The 22,524-nt window shown below is 40.3% G+C and overlaps 1 protein-coding gene across 6 annotated transcripts in view; it reads right to left on the bottom strand.

The window, feature by feature from the left end:
- Positions 1–10,206, bottom strand: part of LOC108712900 (probable phospholipid-transporting ATPase IM) — a 123,632-nt gene extending 113,426 nt beyond the window's left edge. For 4 of the 6 annotated variants that reach the window (XM_018255405.2, XM_041588282.1, XM_018255406.2 and 1 more), the window contains exon 1: positions 9,371–10,206. Coding sequence is in view for 1 of the 6 variants with exons in the window: in XM_041588284.1 (XP_041444218.1) it covers positions 9,371–9,406 (36 nt within the window). In the remaining 5 variants the exon portion in view is untranslated. The remainder of the gene's footprint in view (positions 1–9,370) is intronic. The other 2 variants (XM_018255407.2, XM_041588283.1) reach the window with 1 other exon arrangement.
- Between the last annotated feature and the right edge of the window lie 12,318 nt (positions 10,207–22,524).

Below are 22,524 nucleotides of genomic sequence, written 5' to 3'. Positions count from 1 at the left end.
AGTCTTTTACCAGTCAGAAGTTAAAGAACAGATCAGCAATGTTCTGCCCCTGACAGCAATCGTACGATATCTATGTCCAACCAAAGCTAGTGACAGTCTCCCACTGAAAATCGTACGATCGGCAATACACGCAGAGATATTATCGGCAGCCGACAGAAATTTTCTAACCTGTCCGATCGACCAAACGACCGATCTCCGCCGGACGGAAAATGTCGGGACTCTCCACACACCTTTAGAAAATCGTACGAATCCTCGATTCGTACAATCAGATCTTTGCGTCTATGGCCAGCTTAAGTGTAATTATTATTATCCTTATAGTGTAATTATTATTATCCCTAAGTTATATGGCTAAAAATGTAATTTATTAAAATTATACATCATTCACATCAGTCCTTGTCCCGTGGAGCTTACAATCTAAGGTCTCTTTTATATATAAACAAGCTTCGGGCAATGTAATTAGGCATGTGGGAGGAAACTGGCATGCCAGGAAGGGTAACTAAGAGACAGCATATAGCAAAACCATAATATCACAGATAAACAGTATCAGTATAAGTGTAAAAACATATGTCTACAACTATAAAATGCATCATAAGTACATTGCTAAGAATAAAACATCTGTCACGTAATCTGTCACGTAAAGGGGCGCTTCATCCAGAAAATGTTTTTTGCAGAAAAAAAGTTAATTGTCCAACAGTTAAAACATTTATCCAACATACATTAAAAACCATTTTTTTTAAAAAAAAAATCAAAGTTATTTTTATATTTGTAAATGTCAGAGTTGAAAGCTGTATGTGTGTCCCTTTCTGTTTTTTGGTTCTGACTAATAAAATTAAAATTGTATAATTAAATAATTTAGCAGTAGTCAGTTTTCCTTCATATCTGTTGAAGGGGTGGTTCACCTTTAAATTAAAATATCAATGTCTGCATCATATTAAACGTTTGCAATAGTTTTTGTTTTTTAATTATTTAGCTTCAAGTTCAGCGGCTCTTCAGTAAGGCTTTTCAGCAGCTGTCTGGTTGGTATAGTCTATCCTCACAACAAGGTGGTGGTTTTAATTACAGCCTGGAAGACAAACAGAGTCTGGATAGAAAGAGAAATAATAAAAAGTAAAAAAAATTGTAGCCTCAAAGTGCAATCATTTTTGATTACTGGGGGTCAGTGACCCCCATCTGACAGCTGGAAAAAGGTAGAAGAGGAAAAGAATTAAAAGAGACAAACTATTGGAAAGTTGCTAAGAATAAGATATTCCTTTAATCAGCTTGCTTCTGTTACATTGTTTCACAAATGAGAACCAGGAGTGCAGAGAAAGTTTACCAGACATATGACCAGTTAACAATCCAAACTGCTTGGCCACATAATTCCTCAACCTACTTAGTGGTGTTGGAATCTGCTAGTAATATGCTGGGAAGAGTACACCTCCAATACAGGTATCAGTGTATAGGAAATATTTGTTGTGTTTTGATGTATGCCTTCTGATAGACCTAAAAGATGGAGTTAAGACCAAGTGAAACTTGTTGAATATTTTTTAATTATCTCCCTTTCTATGCTGCCTCTGATACTTAAAATGTAAAAGGAAACTGTTGTGGGAAACAATGACAATGGCACGAAGAGACTAATATTTCAAACCTCCTTAATTATAGTCATTGCCAGCCACAATGCCTTAGTATGAGCCTATTTCCAGATCTGTTAAGCGGCCCACATTTGCCAACAATGTAAAGTAACTGCAGAATTTAGCAGCTATGTGTTGGATACAAACCACTGAACATTCCACCGCTTTACAATGTTCAATGTTTGAATTTACTCCTTTTTTTGTTTCTTTTCTTTCTTTTCTTTTTTTCCTATTTTTTCTCTTACTCCAAGGGGCAGATTCATTAAGGGTCGAATTTCGAAGTTAAAAATACTTCGAAATTCGACCCTCGAATTGAAATCCTTCGACTTCGAATATCGAAGTCGAAGGATTTAGCGCTAATCCTGCGATCGATCGATCGAAGGATTTTTCGTTCGATCAAACGATTAAATCCTTCGAATCGAACGATTCGAAGGATTTTAATCCAACGATCGAAGGAAAATCCTTCGATCAAAAAATCACAGGCAAGCCTATGGGGACCTTCCCCATAGGCTAACATTGACTTCGGTAGGTTTTACCTGCCGAAGTAGAGGGTCGAAGTTTTTTTTAAAGGGGAAGTACTTCGACTATCGAATGGTCGAATAGTCGAACGATTTTTCGTTCGATTTCGTTCGAATTCGAACGAATTTAACCAATTCGATGGTCGAAGTACCCAAAAAATACTTCGAAATTCGAATTTTTTTCATTCGAATCCTTCACTCGAGCTTCATGAATCGGCCCCCAAGTCTCCATTCTGTGATGTAATATGTTTAACAGAAAAAAATATTTTCCTAATATGCTTTTTGTGGAGCTTTATTTCCATGAAAACTTAACACATCAGTAAAAAAAAAGTAGAATATTCACACTTTAGTAGTTACAGCGCAAAATTTGACCAGTACATATATTGGGGAATGTAATAAAAGTCGCAAAGAGCAAAACAATTTGCACAAATAAGAATATAAAGTCTAATTTCGCAATGCAATACTCTTCCTTGTTATTACATTGCGCACTTTTAAGAAGTGCTTGAAGTTGTCGTAATCTTTTGGAGCAAACATAACTTTTTCAATAAGAAGTTTTATTACATTCACTTCGCACTGGTGCTAACTATAAACTATATAATTATAATTTATATAGTGAATAAAGTACGCTCTCTTGTAAATTATAAGGATATTATAAGTTACCGAGGAGTTTCATGACCATATAAAAACACGAGGCCGAGGTAACTTCTAATATCCTCATATTTTGCAACTGGGGGTACTTTATTAATTATAATACAAAAATTTCAGTGAGTCGTGACAGAAATTACATCAGAACTCACCGTTTATAACTGATGACATCAGAACTCACCATTTATAAGGATATAATTTACAAGATATTCATGGCTTTTGTGTATTATATAACTATAAACTTCAACTGTCGGAAGTGATCGCTAAACAGTTTCCGGGTTTGCAAAAGCTATATTAAATTTGCACAAAGTCAAATTTGTTTGCACAGAGGCATTACTTTTCGCATTGCGAATATTTTTTCCATTACCGACTTTTATTACATTCCCCCAAAAGCATGTTGTTGTGAAAGAAACGTGTTATTTTTCTTAGGGCAAAGTCACTGGGAAGTACTTTACTCACAATTGAAGAGGAAATCCTCTAGAGAATTTACACCATAAAGTGATGCGTGATATTAGCATGAAGAATATCACCTAGCTAATGAAATGCAAAAGTGGCTGCTAAATTTATAATGGCAGTTTGTCAGAGTGAACCTTTGGCAACAGTTAACCAGATTTTGTGTGTTGTCATACCAACTACGATCTGAGGGAGGTGGCACACTAGTGATGTGCAGGCCGACCCAAAACCCAAGGGTCGGGCAGGTTCGGACCGACTCCTGCAGGCGGGTGAGAGTCAAGCTCTTCTTCTGCTCTCCCCTCTTGTCCCTGTATGACACATAGAGGGGGCATAGGGTAGACAGAATAAGGCACATACAGGGAGCATAGGGCAGGCAGAGTATGGCAAACACTGGGAGCATAGGGCAGGCAGAGTATGGCACACACAGGGAGCATAGGGGAGGCAGAGTATGGCACACACAGGGAGCATAGGGGAGGCAGAGTAAGACACAGAGGGAGCATAGGGCAGACAGAGTAAGGCACATACAGAGAGCTAAGGGAAGGCAGAGTATGGCAAACACTGGGAGCATAGGGCAGGCAGAGTATGACACATAAAGGTAGCATAGGGCAAGCAGAGAATGGCACACACAGGGTTCACATAGACAAATACAAGAGGTCCTCTGCACTCAACCCATTATAAACATATCAAGGACATTGAAACATGTTGTGCTTTAAGCTACTAAAAAAAAAACAGGGATTGTTTGTCCATATATTGCAATATATTTAAGCTGGCCAACTACGTCAAAGTCCTTCCCGGTCTGGCCAGTCCTACACTTAACTTGCATCAGATTCATTGAGAATTCTATTGCTTCATTATACATTTTACAAAGGGACTAAGTTTTACCTCAACATACTTGCTGCTTTGAAAATAAAACTGCAAAACTTTGTTGTCCTTTTATCGGCCACCACTAGGATCACCTGACTATAGTTGGAAGGGTGGGAGCTACAACATGGAGCTGGCCCTGCTTCTGTATAAACTATAACTTGTGCCTCAGCCATTAGAGGCATAGGGGCAGATTTATCAAGGGTCAAAGTGAATTCGAGGGAATTTTCGAAAATTAGGAGAATTCGAAATTCAAAGTAATTTTTTGGATACTTCGACCATTGAACAGGCTACTACGACTTTGATTCGAAGTAAAAATACTTTGACTATTCGACCATTCGATAATCGAAGTACTGTCTCTTTAAAAAACTTTGACTTCAATACTTTGCCAAATTAAACCTGCCGAAGTGCTATGTTAGCCTATGGGGCTAACATAGGCTAACATTTTTCTAAGTTTTTTGAAGTTGAAGAAAATTCGTTCGATCGATGGATGAAATACTTTGAATCGTTCAATTCGAAGGTTTTCATCGTTCGATCGAATGATTTTACTTCAACCGTAAATGGTCAAATTCGATGTAAAAAAACTTCGACTTCGAAGTCGAAGTATTCTAATTCGATGGTCGAATTTCAAAGCTTTTTCTACTTCGAAATTCGACCCTTGATAAATAGCCCCATAATCACCAGACAAAATATTCAAGGTATCATTCTCTTAGAAGGAAATGCCATATACTTTTTTACTTTACATGACCAGAGTTAATGGGCAAACTAAACCAGTGATACTGTCAAGACCCCCTGTCAAATAACTCTGGCAAAACAAGCTGAACTGAAGCTTCCACTTGTGATATGCAGAGACAAGATTTGAAGCAAGTTTTTCTATGGGGAAAAAACGTATATTATACCTTTTACATAAATATAATTGTTGCACAATACATAATTATATTCTGTTTGTTCCTGTTTATTCTGTTTGTTCCTGTTAAAAAAAAATCAGCATTCAGTGTAGGAAACATCCCTATTTCAAGCAAAAATATTTAAAGGCGATAAGTACAATTTTTGTTATTAAGTCGCAACCATCTCCTTGTTGGAGTCCCTTTTTTTTCCAACTTAGGTTGTCCCTGTGGTATACAAGATATAGTTTGAAGTGATTGAAATGGCAAAATTTGACAGTTCTACACAGTTTTAAATATGCATTGGTTTAATTGTATGAATTGTAAAACTTGCCAGTTACATACTTTAGTAAGAGACTGCTCAATAGAAAATTCTATTGTATAGAGGAATCTATCAAAACATGATAGCACAAGGTATGTGAGCTAGCGTACTGAACTTCTACTGGCAAACTTGAGAGGTGAAAAAACATTTTTTTAAAAATTTAAAATCATTTTCAAAAAAGTAAAATACAGAAAATAAAGTTTAAAAAAAAAAAAATCATGATTTCTTGTGTGCTATGTGAAAATACTTTTGTTAAGGTGTACCGCCCTTTTTTACTGAGCCAATCGACAATTGTCTCCTGGGGTAAAAAAAAAAAAAAAAAAAAACGACATTACACCAACCAAACAGGAAGCATTTACTGATCATCTTTTTAAAGGCAAACATTGTATTGGTTGCTATGAGTTACTGCACCTGGACAAAATTAATACATTATTGCATATTGGGGGGGGTAAATCAATATCACATTCACACACACTATGCTCAATTTTATCAGCTGCACACATTGCTGTATCTTGCTGCACACATTTTTTTTTTTACTTGTCCTTGTCACTGAGAAGCAGAATGTCCTACAGTACAGTATAGAGTCACAGCTTACAAACATTGCTTTTCCTCTGAAATAGGGAGTTCTGAGCATACATTAAATGTCTTTCCTCTTGCTCACAAAAAAACAGTAACTATTTCTATGGAAAAAATAAAAAAAGGTTTAAAATATCACAATTACCACTTCGTCATAAAAACAACTTGCATCTTACTGTTAGTGTCCCTTTAAAAAGCAGTGGTTGACTGTTTCCGACATTGAATTATCTGCTTGCTTATGGATTCCGGTCATCAAGAAGATACATTACTCACTTGGTATTTGAAGTCTTACATACACCTTAACTGAAATATAGCTTTTCAATGCCAGGCTTTTCTTTTCAATCAACTTTTCAATTACAGATGCAATTACAGCTATCAAGCCAGAAAGGTGCTAGGAGCTTTAAAACCAGGTTGTTTATTTATTCCTTTCTTTATAGTCTGAGATTACAGTCCCTTAGAAAAACAAAGTGTGGTATTGCAACAACGTGAAGATAAAATGACACAAAAGGAAACTGTTATGTCAACATTAACCGTTATACTGCCCACAAGGAGAGGATAATGAAACCTGGAAATATGCTCTTTATATAGCATTTTTTAGGACTTCTTCATTTTTACAGTTGCATGAATAAGACATACTGACAGTTTAACTATGTTTTTCCCTCTATCACTGATGTAACTGCCAGTGCAAGCCACTGAGATGCACATGGTCCTTTTTACAGCTAAGGCCCAGTTAAAGTTTAAAGCCCCACGCAAATACTTTTTCTTCAAATGTTTTTCAATTATTTAACGGACAAGAAAAGGCTTAAAGGGTGGCAATTTGTAAGACTGCCCCACTCCCTCCCACAGAGATAATCACTTACCTCAGCCACCGACTATTCCAGCAAAGAAGCACAGCCATCTTGCTTACTGTTCCAGCATCCTTGCAGCTGCCCTGGGACATGTGCAAGAGCAGTGCTTTCACTGGCCATCAAATAGAGACAATGGAAAGATAATACATTTTTCTTGTTCTACACTACTATTGTACTAAAATTTAATTAACCATGAGGCCACAAAGGCCCGAGCCAAGGGCGGCATAATTTTAGGGGCGGCATGCTGCCCACCTGCTATCTAGTTTTTCCATCGCAAACCGGTGCATGCATGTATGCACTTGGAAAGGCGGAGCTTGTGTGCGCATGTGTGTGTGAGGGTTCTAGGAGCCACTGGCCTAGGGGCGGCCCATTTAGAAATCCTGGATACACAACTTATCATCGCTGCACAACTTGAATGAAGATTGTACCACTATATGACTGCCCTTCATGCTACACAAGATTTCTAGTGTGTCATGACATATAGTACAAATAGCAATAAATATGGGCAGCAAGTTGGCTTATTAAGTAGCACTGTTGCCTTCAAGAGCTGGGGTTCTGAATTCAATTCCAAGCTGGGCATGGGTACTACTGATAAAAATTGGCCCTATTGCATACAGAAATAATAGGAATGTTAGATTGTAAACTACAGTGGAGCAGAGACTGATGTAAAAGCGATGTGGAAATGTGTCATCGCTATATAAAATACTGAGCTGCGTGTCAGATTGCACTGAATGAAAATGTACACATTCATTTATTGAGACTGGCAAAATTATTAAAAGGAGAGGCATGTAATTTTAAATATGACAGTTGCAGTGAGAGGCCAAGCCCAGGTGTGCACCATGTAATTATAACCCAGGATAACTAGTTTCAGATGTACGCAACAAAACATCTGAAAATACTTTACGCCGATGAGAGTTAATTGAGGGAAATTGCCTTCTCTAACATTCAGGCTTAGGTTTTACTTGCAGTGATTCAGACTGACTTTATAGCAAAGATATTTTCAGATGTTTTGTTGGCTGCATCAGAGGCAATTAGCATGGAAATCAAATGCCCCATCATTCTAAATTGTTGACAGAACAAATTCCTTTCCACTGCAAACTAATGCCCTCTGTTATCGGTTTACCCATTATAGTAAGGGCTCTTACTCACAAGCGTTTATAGCTGCACTACCCTGCGTTCAATTTTAATGTATTCCACCTCAGGGAAGCACAGGACAAAACACATTATTTTATTTCACACGGGTGGTTTTATCTGCGCTCCCCTGCGTTGTGCTTTCTTCGGTTCAGCATTAGGGGAGCGCAGGAGTAGACGTGCTCAATTATTGTCAAGGGGGCTGTACTCACACAGACGCATGTATGTGCCGAACATAGGTGAAATGCAACATGCTGCGTCCCACCTGCGTTTGGCACTTTACATTAGACTGAGAATTAAATATTGTACTTGCTCCATTGAAATCAATGGATCTGGGCAGACCACAAACGTTTTCCAATATTAGTGCATATGCAAAAGCATTTTCACACCTGAAACTACATTTGAGGGCTCTTATACAGATGCATCTGATCACTGCTTATAAACACGAACCCCATACCACTAGCCAGTGCTACATGAGCAGTAGAGTTAAAAAGCCAGCTTTTGACTTTCATTTTGGCTTTTGGCTCTACTGAGCACAGGTCTGGACTGGGAGTCAAAAATAGGCCCTGGCATTCCAAGCACCCAGAGGCCCAAATAGTCATCCACCAGCCCACTAAATAGTGATTGTATCTAGGACCTTACAGCAGACCTCAGACCCACAGACTGCCAGTCCGGGCCTGACTGAGCATGTGCTCCCTTAGAAGTACCCAGGGCCATTGCAGTGTTCTGCTAACAGGAGTACTGGACTAATGTAAGAGGTATATGATTATAATAACTGGCACCCACCAGAGATTTAAGATTTCCTTCTCATTTATACTGCATGTTGCAATTAAAAAAAAAACCCCAATAAGGAGCTATGAGGGAGAGCTGGAGTGGCTTCCATGGACCCATCACCTGGAAAACATACAGCTGGGAGCCAATGATTTACCTTAAGGTGCCCACTATAAAAAGAACACTTCTCTTAGAAGACATAATGGAACCTGTGCCTGAATCTTTTCTTATTTCTTCCCCAATCTATTCTTCCCTTCCTCTTGTCTGACAAAACAGTTTAACTATGGCGCAATATGAGGCTACTGGGAGACTATCCCAATTGTTTCAACGACTCATTGTACAAAACTATGAAACTGACACACGATTATACTACCTGACATGATTATATGAACCAATTTATTAGTATTACCAGTTTTTATTTTTCTTCTTCTTCTGCTTTCAAACGAGGGTCACTAACCCCACAAAAAAAATCAAATGCTGTGTAAGGCTACACATTAAGAATTATTGCTATTTTTTATTACTTGTCTTTCTATTCAGGCCATCTCCTATTCATATTCCAGTCTCCTACTCAAACCAGTGCATGGTTGTTAGGGTAAATTGGACCCTAGCAACTGATGGCTGTAAACTGGGGAGTTACTGAATAATAAGATCAATAACTCTGCTCTTTTTACAGTTAGTCGTGAAACTGAACAAATGATGGAAAAGTTACAGTAAACTTTAACTGCAGTCCAGAGGACAACATACTCTTTACCTTTAACTGCTTGAATGCCGTCTCATTCCCCGGCATTCGTGGTGCAAAGACATCAAACTGACGGCACAGTTACACAAGTACTTGGACACCAGCGCTCGCTAAACTCAACAGGTTGTGGCGGATAAATGGTTAACAGGCTTTATTGAAAGCTTACGGGAAGCAGCAAGGTTTCGGGTCAATAGTGCCCATTATGATGATGATGATAATGATGAGCAGCGCTGGAAGATGTGACTGTCGCCAGTTACAGGGATGTGTCCGCCCGGCCCAGCTGTTCCACTCTTCGCGGGACCCTACTGATTCTCATAACAAAATTCGGAGCCACCGGACCGCTGTTTAAATGTCCCGCAACGGCGTTTAAATGTCTAGCTCCTCCGCTGCTGCCGGCCAGCTACTCCAAACGTCACCAGTCTCATCTTGCGAGAAGTGGGACGTCACAACAATATGTATATAAGCGCTGTGACGCGGCACGCAGACCCCTGGACCAGGGGGAAGTGATGATGCGCAACTATAAAAGCGACAAACAAGCGGAAATTGATAGTAGGCGGTTGTGTGGCGTCTCTTTGCAACGCTTCTACTTCCTGGTGCTTACCGGCAGTACCGAGCAACCCCTGCTGTGTCTGTTCCCGTTATTTTACAGAAACTACTGCGCCTTTTTCTATCTGCTCAGAGATGCAACTGCCTGGTGACCGGGAGGATAAAAAAAATATATATATTTTCCTGGTTGCTAACAGCCAGCGCCTTCACTCCAAATTTCACCAAAAAATAAAGTTCCTGTGCAAAGTATATCAATCTTTAGAGGAGGTTTTTGTCCTCTGGAGGGTTCCATTGTATATTGTGCAAACAAGGGTCCTGGTTTCCAGAATTAGTGACAAACGACTAATTGAGAAGAAGACTATGGGGCAAATTCACTAAAGCGCGAAGTGGCTAACGGTAGTGCAAATTCGCCAGCGTGACGTCATTTCGTTACTTCACCGACTTACTAACGGGCGCTGGTGTAAATTCTCTAGCGAAGTAGACCTTCTCTAGCGCTACTTCCCACCCTTACGCCAGGCGAAGTTGCGCTATGGCGAAGGGACGTAACTACGCTATTTCACTAACTCGCGCATTTTACTGAACGTTACCTCTTGTGCCAGACTTGCCTTCGCCATCTCAGACCAGGCAAAGTGCAATAGGGATTGCTTAAAAAAAAAGTTGAAATAACGCTGGCGTCTTTTCCTTTTTAAAGGGTGAAAAAGATCGTAAATTTTTTTTGGAGGCACCCTCCTTCCCCCCTACATTTCCTAAAATGGCACCTAAACTATACAGTAGGCACATGTATAGGGCAATATAACAACTCTATTTTATTTTATGAAGCTTTCGCCAAGTAGTGTAATGTATTTGCTGCTACATATACGTCCATTGTACTTTAACTTGGCGCTGTATGCAAATTAGGCATCGCTAGCGTAACTCCGCTTTGCTTGACGAATTAGCGCTAGCGCAACTTCGCTACCTTTCGCCTGAGCGCAACTTCGGATTTTAGTGAATTAGCAGCGCCCTGTCGAAGGCATCGCTAGCGCATTTTCGCTGCTTAGTGAATTTGCCCCTTAGGGAGAACAAACGCTAAATTAAGAAAGAAAATTGGGAAAAGAGCCTAAGATAACTTTTGCTCAAATTCACCTAAGTATCATGAGAGAGTCCCAGTGTTCTTCATGCAGTGCTGCCATCAGAAATCATGGGGCCCCTACAACAACATTTTTTGGGCACCTATAACAGTATCCCCCCCACAAGTTATAAAAAGCCATTGGTGGTCAGGGCATACCTATAAGTTAAAAAAATAAATAAAAAATTGGTGCACAGCCCTCCTTCAAGTTAAAAAAAAAAACAATTGGTGGCCAGGCCCCCCTTCCACACATTATAAAAAGCTATTGGTGGCCAGGGTCCCTCATAAAACTTAAATAAAAGAACATTGGTGGTCAGGGGTTTAAACAAAAAAAAAAAAAAAAAGACCATTGCTGTTTACCTTTAAAGGTCTTTTTCATTCTCCTCTTATTCAGCTCCTTCTCCTCTTCTTTGGCTTGATTCATCAGCTTCAGGTCCTATCAGCAGCTTTCGGCTGCTTCAAGTCTTTTCAACAGCTTTGGCTCATTTTGTCAGCTTCCGGGTCCTTTCGGCGGCGGTCAGGTGGATTTGCTTCTTCACAACTTAATGGGGGGCCTGGGAAATCCAGGAAGTGTAGCACTGCTGGGACCCCCTCAAGCTTAAAAAAGCACGGGGCCTGGTACAGCTGTACCGACTGTGCCCCCCTGATGGCAGCCCTGTTTAAATGAAAGATAGGGACACATCTTTTCACAATTTAGGGACCAAAAGGGGATTAATTTAGGAGATTGGGTAAAACTGACCAAAAGTAATATTGAGTTATAATGCTTTTCTTGATGTGGCATCAGACTAATGGCACAAAAGACTGAGATACTTTGCATACCGTCAACATGCGTTTTTCAGCACGTAGGATTCTTTTCCCAACATGCAATTCTCATTGTTCTCATTGAATTTGGACCCCATATTTAAAATACGTTGTGTATTTACATAAAGTGTGGTTTCAAACGTGCAGATCCCATAGAGTCTATTGATTTGGTAGTTTCTTGACATACTGGCGTTTCTGCGTCCTGTGGCGGATTTCAGCTTGCAAGTGCCCTGTGTGAATTGCCATAGTGAGTTTTCCATTAGTTTCAGTGGTAGTGCAGTTTATGCGTATTTACGCCTGGCTGTTCTTTTTTTAAAAACGCAAAGTAAAAATGCCGCAAAACACAAAAACACAAAACTATGCTGTGTGTGTCTGTTCCTAACTAACCTGGTCATGCCTGTCAGTGCAGATATAGGAAGAAGCAGATGGGAGTGCATTGGCTTTTCTTGCTGGAATATCTGAGCCTCAGCCCTTTGTTCAATTAATCTAAGGATCCCAGTGATCCCAGCGATAATCCAAATAAATCAGGCGTCAAATCTGAAAAAAAATCATATGATTCAGATTTTTTATTGATTAATCAAGTGTTTTACCGCACCAGATTTATACGTGAATTTATTGATTAATACAGTAAAAAAAAGTCAGTGGGAATTGGGTCAGAGTGGTTTTAACTAAATGGTGAGACATTTTTCAGAGTGAAATTTACAGACAAGAAGGCTACAGAGGAGTATACTGTACATGCAAAGATCCACTCATTTGGCGAGTTTGTCAAACTTGTGGAATGTTTACCCATATGCCTATGTTGAGGTGGGCTTATATTATATTGATGATAGGCAGTACTGCAGGCCATTGGAACTGAACCACTTCAACAAGCCAATGTAGTATATCTATCAGACCACCTGACAGGGCCCATACGCACAGTGTCGAATTTCAATACCGGTAGGCCAGAGTGCCAGCACATACTTAAGCTCACACACAGGGCACTGGGAACAGGACACATAGAAAACTTCAGTGCACCTAGACCCCAGTACTTCGTATGTGAGCAAAATTCAGGTGCAGCTGGGCATACCGCCCTTAAATTTGTGCCAACCTAGGTTCGAGTCTATGTGGCTTTGCCACAAATTCCGGGTTTGCATACACATGCAGATAAGCTTCCGACTCTGATGGGGCTGAATAGGCAGCTTAAATGCATGTTTATGACCAGCTTTATTTACAAATAGAGTTGCCACCCGGCCGGTATTTTACCGGCCTAGCCGGTAAAACACCTGCCAAGGCCGGGGCCGGTATTACAAATTTACCGGAGATGCAGTTGCCAGTAATTTGTAATACCCTTTAAAAAAAGCCCCTGGCCTGCCCCCCAATTTTCACAGAACTTACCTTTTTTCCAGCGCTGTGGACATCTCTGCGATGTTGCTCCGCCCCTTTTACATCACGCCATGTAGCTCCTCCTCCTTTTTGTGTCACGGACGACCCCCTTTTGCTGCCCGCCCCCCACTGGCCTGTAATATTTTTCAGTACCATAGTTGATCCAGAGGAAGGCAAAAAAACACATTTGAAGCCTCTCCAATTTGCCTCAGAGGGGGAAAAATTGCAGTCGGACCAGATCCTGGATCAACTTGTACTATGAGCTATCTTCCATAACCCTGTATTCCCTCACCTGCTAAAAAGTCATCCAACTCCTTCTTAAAGGACCGGTAACATATTTTTTTTTTTAATTCGTTAGTATAGAACGAAAAAAAAAACCCAAAAAGACAAATTAAACATTTAAATCGATAAGTCTTTATTAAGAAATAACTTGGCGAAACTCTGCTTGCACTCCTTCAGAAAAGGCGATCTATCGCGCGGCACACGATTTCTCCTCCTGAGATAAGCCAGGGTGGAGAAATCGAGCGCCACATGATGGATCGTCGCCGTGTCGCCTTTTCTGAAGAGGAGCTCAAGCGGAGTTTCTGTAAGTTATTTCTTAATAAAGACTTAGCGATTTAAAAGTTTAATTTGTCTTTAAGATTTTTTTTTTGTTCTATACTAACAATTTTTTTTTTTTTTAAATTTATGTTACTGGTCCTTTAAAGCTATCTAATGTATCAGCATGTAAGACAGAAGAATTCCACATCTTCACAGCTCTCACTGTAAAAAACCCTTCCGGATATTTAGACGGAACCTCTTTTCTTCTAATCGAAATCAGTGAGCTTGTGTCAGATGGAAAGACCTACTGGTAAATAAACATTAGAGATTATTATATGATACCCTTATCTATTATCATATCACCCCTTAAAGTGGACCTGTCATCCAGACACAAAAAATCTGTATAATAAAAGTCCTTTTCAAATTAAACATGAAATACAATTTCTATTTTTTATTAAAGCATTTATAGCTGTTGTAAGCTCATTTAAAAATCCCAGCTGTCAATCAAATATTGTCTGCCCCTCCTCTATGCCAGGGGCAGACAATTACTTTCACTTTCCATTCAGCACTTCCTAGATGTCACTGCTCTCCCCACATTCCCCCCGTTCTCTTTACCGTTTAATTGTGTAGCCAGGGCAAGGAAATGGACATCGGGTCCCCCATTCTGGTGCACAAAAAAGATTCTGAGATGATGCAAGGCTTGCCTTAATAAAACTGTCCACAAAATGGCTGCTTCCTGCTTGCTATAATTATGAATTCTCAGACTGAAGGAAACAAGATTCAAATAATTTATATAGTGTAATTAAAGTTCATTTTGCTTGACTAATGTGATAAAATATGATTTGGAATGTTTTTTTTTTTGGGCGACGGGTCCCCTTTAAAGGGATCCTGTCACCTGAAAACATGTTTTTTTCAAAACACATAAGTTAATAGTGCTACTCCAACATAATTCTGCACTGAAATACATTTCTCAAAAGAGCAAACAGATTTGTTTATATTCAATTTTGAAATCTGACATGGGGCTAGACATTTTGTCAATTTCACAGCTGCCCCAGTCATGTGACTTGTGCCTGCACTTTAGGAGAGAAATGCTTTCTGGCAGGCTGCTGTTTTTCCTTCTCAATGTAACTGAATGTGTCTCAGTGGGACATGGGTTTTTACTATTGAGTGCTGTTCTTAGATCTACCAGGCAGCTGTTATCTTGTGTTAGGGAGCTGCTATCTGGTTACCTTCCCATTGTTCTTTTGTTTGGCTGCTGGGGGGGAAAAGGGAGGGGGGATGATATCACTCCAACTTGCAGTACAGCAGTAAAGACTGATTGAAGTTTATCAGAGCACAAGTCACATGACTTGGGGCAGCTGGGAAATTTACAATATGTCTAGCCCCATGTCAGATTTCAAAATTAAATATAAAATAATCTGTTTATTCTTTTGAGAAATGGATTCAGTGCAGAATTTTTTTCCCATGACAGTATCCCTTTAAGCACCTCTGCTCCAGTGTGAACAACCCCAACTTGGCCAGTGTTTCCTCATAGCTAGGATTTTCCATACCTTTTACCAGCTTAGTTGCCCTTTTCTTTACCCTCTAATTTAATAATGTCCTGTTTGAGCACTGTAGACCAAAACTGTATGGCATATTCTAGATAGCGCTGTACTGTGGAAGAATGACCCCCTTGTCCCGTGGATCAATACCCCTTTTAATTCAGCTCAAGACCTTATTTGCCCTTGATGCTGCTGACTGGTATTGCTTGCTACAGCAAGGTTTATTATCTACATTAATAGTGCCCATACTAATGCGGGGTCTACTTTTAGTGATGTTGTCCCATTATGTTTGCATCCATAAAAGCAGTTAGCATTTTGTTCCATGGAAAATTTTACTTAAATATTGATTTATGAGAAAATGTATATTGCTATATTTAATAAACAACTATTTCTTATGTTACCTTAACATAACAAATATCTGAATGAAAAGCATGAAAGAGGAGGGTGATTTAGACAAGCTGTTTGTTGAGAGTCTCTTGAGATCTACTGATCATCAGTAAAGGGTCTACTGGTAGATCCCGATCTAGCTTTTGGGCACCCTGATCTACAAGGACTCCATGGTCCTTTTCCATAATGGATTTTCCTAGTGCAGTCCCATTAAGAGTATAAGTGGCTTGGATATTTTTACATCCCAGGTGCATGACTTTACATTGTCTGCTCTTTGCCAAATACCACTGCTCTGGGAGAATATTTTTATTCTCTGAATAAAGCCAACATATTCTGCAGAAATGTACAAACATTAGCCCTCATTCACATTATGTTGAAGGAATATAATACATAGTACAGCTGTACAGACAGCAAAACTGTTAAGGAGAACTAAACCCTAAAAATTAATATGGTTAAAAATGCCATATTTTACATACTGAAATGTTTGTACCAGCCTAAAGTTTTAGCATCTCGATAGCAGCAATGATCCAGGACTGTCACAGGGGTCACCATCTTAGAAAGTGTCTGTGACACTCAAACGCTGAGTGGGCTCTGAGTAGCTGTTGAGAAGCTAAGCTTAGGGTCTGTTGCAAGTTTACAAGCAGAAAATGAGGTTTCTCTGTAATATAAGCTGATGGGGTGGCCATAGAATTTTCAACAGTGGCTTTTATTATGATCTATGCATGTGGCACTTTAATCATGTCCTTGACTAGGGTCAGTGCTGACCACCATTAACCAGACATATGAGGCATGAACAGTAGTTTGGGGGTGGCAGAGATGACATTGGCCCAATGGGAATAGAGAAGATATTACCAGATGTTTCTATTGAACAAAGTCTGAATATTTGAACTGCTATAGCAGATATGGCCATTAGCACTTTGAATCTGCCACACACTCCACCCCCCCCCCCGAATACAGAGCTGCCCATGTTAAGCAGACATATGTTTATGAGGAGTGGACAGGGGGCTGTCACGGTCTGCGGTCAATTTATCACTATTGTTACTCTCCTCAGGCTGTCACGGTCTGCACCCTAAATCCAGAACCAGTGCTAAGCACCCTGTTCTCGGCTCTTGCTTCTGCCTTTAACAGCCGCCTTTCACCACAGAAGGAAGCCCTCAGCTAATCGGATGTCGCCAGGTCTTATTAAGAGAGGTGCCAAGCGAAGGGTACTGGACGAGCAAAGGGGCACGACAGTAAAGCACAAGTCTTTTGGGCAGAAGGTCGCAGTACAAGGCGTAGACAGAAAGCGTAGTCAATCAGGCTGGGTCAGGGCAGACAGAGTACAAGTGGAATCAGACAGGCAAGGATCAAACCAGGAGATCAATCAGAAGGGAATCGGATACAGAAGAGTCGGTTACCAGGCAGGGTCAGGATTTTAGAAGTCAGGATTGTCAGTAGCAGGCAGGGGTCGAAACATGTAATCAAATCACAGAATACAGAAGCTTTAAACAGCAGAGAGGCACCAGGAATTCACAATGAGGAAACCTATAACGGGCAAAGAACTATAGCCCAAATGCACCTTTTAAACATTTCAAATTTCGCGCCATTGCACGCTGACATAACCACGTCAGTGCTAATGCACCTATAAAGAGAGCAGAGACGCGGCGCATGCACCCTAAGAACCTGCAACGCTGGAAGAAGAGGAAGTACCTCGCTGCGGGCGTCCCCGCCGAGGGGGCGGCAGGCGTCCCTGCCGACCCCCTCCCACTAGACCACCACGGTAAGTTGTTACAGGGGCCCAGTACTTACCTGCTCAAATAAATAATATTCATTTATTTATTGAGAAAAAATTATCTAAACTTACATACACATGTGTGGCAAAAATATGTGACCCTCTTGGATTTTCAGTTCATTTGAAGGGGAAAGTAGAGAGAGTTGTCTCAATCAATCGGGTGATAAATAAGTGTTAGTGTAAGGCCTTGCTTTATTAAAAGAACAGGAATCTGGGGCTTCACTATCCAAGTCTGATTTTAACAACATAGGTTTATGGAAGTGTCATGGTTCAATCACCAGGATGTAAAAGGTTCTAAAGAGTTTGGACTCCCCTAGTCTACTGTTGGCAGGGGCGGAACTACCGGGGAGCAGGGGGTGCGAGCGGGCCAGGACACCCACCCCCTCAGGGCCCCCCGGCAGTCCGCGTGCCGCCCATATCCCGGCCAGTTCCGGGTTTACGGAGGGGGGCGGGGGGCCCAGCTGCGCGTCCTGCGCCAGGGCCCGCCCCCTCTAGTTCCGTTTCTGACTGTTGGCCAGATCATGTATAAATGGAGGCAATTTATCACTATTGTTACTCTCCTCAGGAAAGTAACAAATATCATGCCTAAAGCAAGACGTTAAATATTAAAGGAAAAATATTAAAGAACCCCAGGACAATGTCTAAGGAACTAATGTCTAAGGCCTCACTTGCATTCGAAAATGTCAGTGCTTATGAGTCCGGTATCAGGAGAACACTTAACAACAATGGTGTGCATGGCAGATTTGCAAGAAGAAAGCCATTGAATGGCCAAGTCAAGTCCTTACCTTAATCCTATGGAAATGTGGTGGAGGAATCCAGGGCCGCCATCAGAAATCATGGGGCACCATACAACAAAAGTTAAGAAAAAAAAAAAAAACGCTTGTGCCAAGGCCCCCTATAAGTTAAAAAAAAAAAAAGCATTGGTGGTCAGGGCCAGGGGATACCTACTGTGTTAATTGGTGACCAGAGGGTTAAAAAAAGGTCATTGGTGTTCAGTAGAACTTAAAGCTCCTCATCGCCAAGCGGTCTTTTTTGTTCTTCTCTGGCATTGGCTTCTTCATTCTCTTCCGTCGCGGCTTCTTTGTTCTTTTCGTCATAGCTTCTTCGTTCTCTTCCATCGTTGCTTCTTCATTCTTTTCCGTCATGGCTTCTTCATTCTTTTCCGTCATGGCTTCTTCATTCTTTTCTGTCGCTGGCTACTTAATTTCTTCCAGAGCTGGCTTCTTCATTCTTTACCAGAGCAGCTTCTTCTGCAGGATGGCTGGTCCACCCTGAGAACCAGAAACCATCCGGGCACGGGACAACATTCACCCCTTTGCCCCCCTGATGTCAGCCCTGGAAGTACCTGAAGCAGCCAGTTAATTTGTGGAAAACCACCAACATCTCTGAGTTGAAGCTGTTCTATAAAGAGAAATGGGCTGAAAATCCTCCAAGCAATTGTGCAGGACTGATGAATAGTCAACAGAAACTTTTGCCACACACAAATACTTTCTCATAAAATAAACAAACAAGTATTATATATTGGATTGTTTAATTGGGTTCTCACTTGCGTGAAATACTAAAAAAAGGGTTCACAAACTTTCGAGCACCACTGAATATGAGGAGCTTCCAGATAATTATGAAACACAGACTGTGCAATCAGCAGCTTAACACAACTTGATTTTTATAACCGCAATACTGGCTGGTCTAAATGGCATTATGGTCACAAACAAAACAGGAAACTCATTTTTTTAGATTAAATACATATAACTTTATAATAAACCTTTGATGAATTTGATACAATTATTCATAATTATACATCATTATTCAATATGAAACCAAAAAATATGTCTGCTACTCAGAATGCTTTATTTAACAACTGCTGTTCTAAAAGACTGTCATAACATGAGCTCATATCTTATGCTGGGAATAATAGTCTCCCTGAAATGAACTTTCTTGCCTTTGACAAAACAATATCTGGAGGAACTTTTGGCCCAGCATCAACCAACCAGTTACAGGCTGACAGTGCTTGTTACACATGGGAATTAGTTCTCTTGGGCAGCAGGCACCACATACCTCTAATTCTTTGTTGAATGGCAACCAAGTCTGGGAGTTTTAATTCCAGGCAACCATCTCTATGCCAGCAAGGCACTACCACAATTATCATATCAAATCCCATAGCCGGAATCAGTAAGTGGATGGTTAATTCTGAGAGATTAACCAGCATTACGAATTCACCTGGGGTTTGGGAACTACTGCTTTACAGTTTATACTAAAAGAAAAACAAGACTGTATTTTTTCTACCTATTTAATAATCCCCTTATTTTTTTTATAAAGCATAAATGTAGTTTATGGAGTTTGTAGTTTAACTTCTGTGTACCTGTTTTCTCATTCTGCTTTTCTGGTAAAACAAGGTCTCTCCATGACTGTGTTAGAGCTGCTGATAAATTTATCTTGTATATTCTTCTCTTTGCAAAACTGAACTGTGGGCTTTATGTTATCTGCAGGGGAAACACAGTAAAACCTCAATTTTACATACCCAGATCTTAAGTTTTGACTAAATTTAATCTGTTTTTTGCATCAATGTATGCATAAAACATTTCCCTGATTTTACATTATTTTTGCAGGTTCCCTGAAAAATATAAAATGAGGGTTGTACTGTATGTCTATAGAAAGATCACAGTAACAATGGATTTCTTGTATAATGATCTAAGAGAAAATAGAATGCATTTTTATATTCCTCAGGCACAAAATGTGAATTGTTAAAAGAGTTTGGCTTTTTTGTGAGGGCAAGTACAAAAAGCAGAATTGCTGTCATGTTTATACTAGCATTTAAATGACTGCAATTTTGCACTTTGTACTTGCACTCACCTAGCATTTAAATGTACTTGTGCTTATACAAAATCCTTGCAACTTAGAGCAAATTCAGGCAAGGAACACCTGCTTTGGGATGTATTACTTTCATGTTTTGCTCTTAGCAACTGACTTACACCTAGCAAATTGCTACAGGCTGCAGAGATTTCAGCACTACATGCTTTTTTACTATATCATTTAAAAATAGAATGCAATGTATTCTGAATTATTTTGCAAATAATATATAAATATACTTAGTGTTCCCAGAAAATCTTGTTTGTTTTTTTTTATTGGGTTTTTAGAAACCAGTGACCTGGAGGCATCTTATCAGTGGTCCTTGCTAGTACTGTGATGATCTAGGTCACAATAGTGGAAGAAACATTAAGTGTCAGACTGGCCCGGCGGGACACCGTGGAAAAACCCGATGGGCCCCGACCCCTTCTCCCAAAGACCCCTCAATACAAAAAAAAATGTGTGCGCATGCGCATGGTGCCGTTTGCACGAGTGCCTTCATGCGTGTGCTCCAAGAGGTCAGAATAGGGGGTGGGGGGGCCGGAGGGGGGCCCTGGACAGCAGTGCCAGTGGGCCCCGGGTCCCCCAGTCCGACCCTGAACATTAACAATCTTTGATCGGCTGATGACACTATCCTAATAATATGTCCAGTGGCTTAACTAGAGTGCGCCGGGCCCCCCTGCAAACAAAGTCTTCAGATGGGCTCCGATCCCTATCCTCCCGCTCACTTCCTGCCCACCCACTCCCCACCCTGACTCCGCCCACTCCTGCCCGACTTGCATAACAGGTAAAACAGCGACTGGGGAGGAGAGGGTTTTTATTAGCTATAGTTACTCTATAGTTACCCCACCTACCTTTTGGGGTCTGTGATTTGTGACTATCCTGCACAAATTAGCACCATAAGGAGGTATGCAATGAAGAAGTAAGACAGGAAAGTAGGGATGCACTGAATCCAGGATTCGGTTTGGAATTCAGACAGGAGTCAGCCTTTTCCAGCAGGACTTGGTCAAATCCAACTTTTGCATATGCAACATAGGATTTGGTTAAGGATTCGAACAAAATCCAAAATTCAAGCTAAAGAGCCCAAAAAAAACCCACCTCTTCTAAGTAAGATTATTTTAGTTTTGTGTACCAGGATATAATAACTAATAAATACCATATAAACCACTATCCTATATTCCTAGAATATTATACAATTATCAACATTCCCTCTACTGGCAGAAAAAACATTTCATGAAAATGAGGCATGAGCATAGTAATGGACTATAACAGGGTACTGTATACAAAGAGGAAACCCAGTGAATTGTCTTTCAGCTTCTTTTCAGGATGATTTTATGCTATTTACCTCATTTGCAAAGTAAGGTTTTGGCCGAGTATTTAAGTAAATATACATGATTTTGACAGGGCATTAGTGCCCTCTAGTGTTAACTTGCAGGAAATACTTCTTGCAAAAAATCTCACATTAGCATGATAGACAAAACAAAGCCTAGAGTGTGTGGGGCAGGTGTTTGGAGGTAAAAAGTTGTTTTTAAGATTAAAATAACTGATACAAGTACATGTAAAAATGTGCTCAATCCTTTTTCAAGGGATACTCTAAAGTTATATCTAAGGCAGAGGTTGCCTATAGAATACCACAAAATAAATGACATCAGTCAGATCAGTTATGATGTAGGAGTAATGGTCACGGGTGTAAGGGGAATATATATTTTGCTGTGTAATATTATTTATACTGAAAAAACTGTGGAAAAGGCATTGTAAAATAACAGTGCGTGGCCCGGCCGGCCACTTCAGCCCCGCCGCAGCAGTGCCCAACCAAGTACGCACGTGCGTGATCGTGCGCAAAGCACTTTGACTTAAGAGAGCGCACCCACTTTTCACTGACAACTTTTGTTGTTGGCAGGCACAAGCAAGGAGCGTTACCCTACAGATAAAAATAAAACCTCTGACTGGGCAAACGTTGCCCTTGTTTGTGCAATTACCTTTTTGGACTGGCCAGTTAATAGTGGTGGCTTATACATTAATGAGGTGCTGACAATAAGCCAGCTCAATACATAACTTTCAAATATGACAGAGATGAAAGGAATAACACCCCCCCCCCCTACAAGCCTGTGTAAGAGACAAAAGAAAACTCAGATACTAACCATATATTACTGCAGTGCTCCAATGAAAAAACAATCAGCATTAGTTGCACCGTATACATAGTTCATCACAGAAGTATGAACAGCCAAACTGGAGCGTTTAAAGATCATTACATTTTGAGTTTAGCAGT

Source organism: Xenopus laevis, chromosome 3S (genome assembly GCF_017654675.1).
Source record: "Xenopus laevis strain J_2021 chromosome 3S, Xenopus_laevis_v10.1, whole genome shotgun sequence".
NCBI lineage: Eukaryota > Metazoa > Chordata > Amphibia > Anura > Pipidae > Xenopus > Xenopus laevis.
The sequence above is the reverse complement of the archived record's forward strand: the minus strand, read 5'-3'. Positions and strand labels throughout refer to the sequence as shown.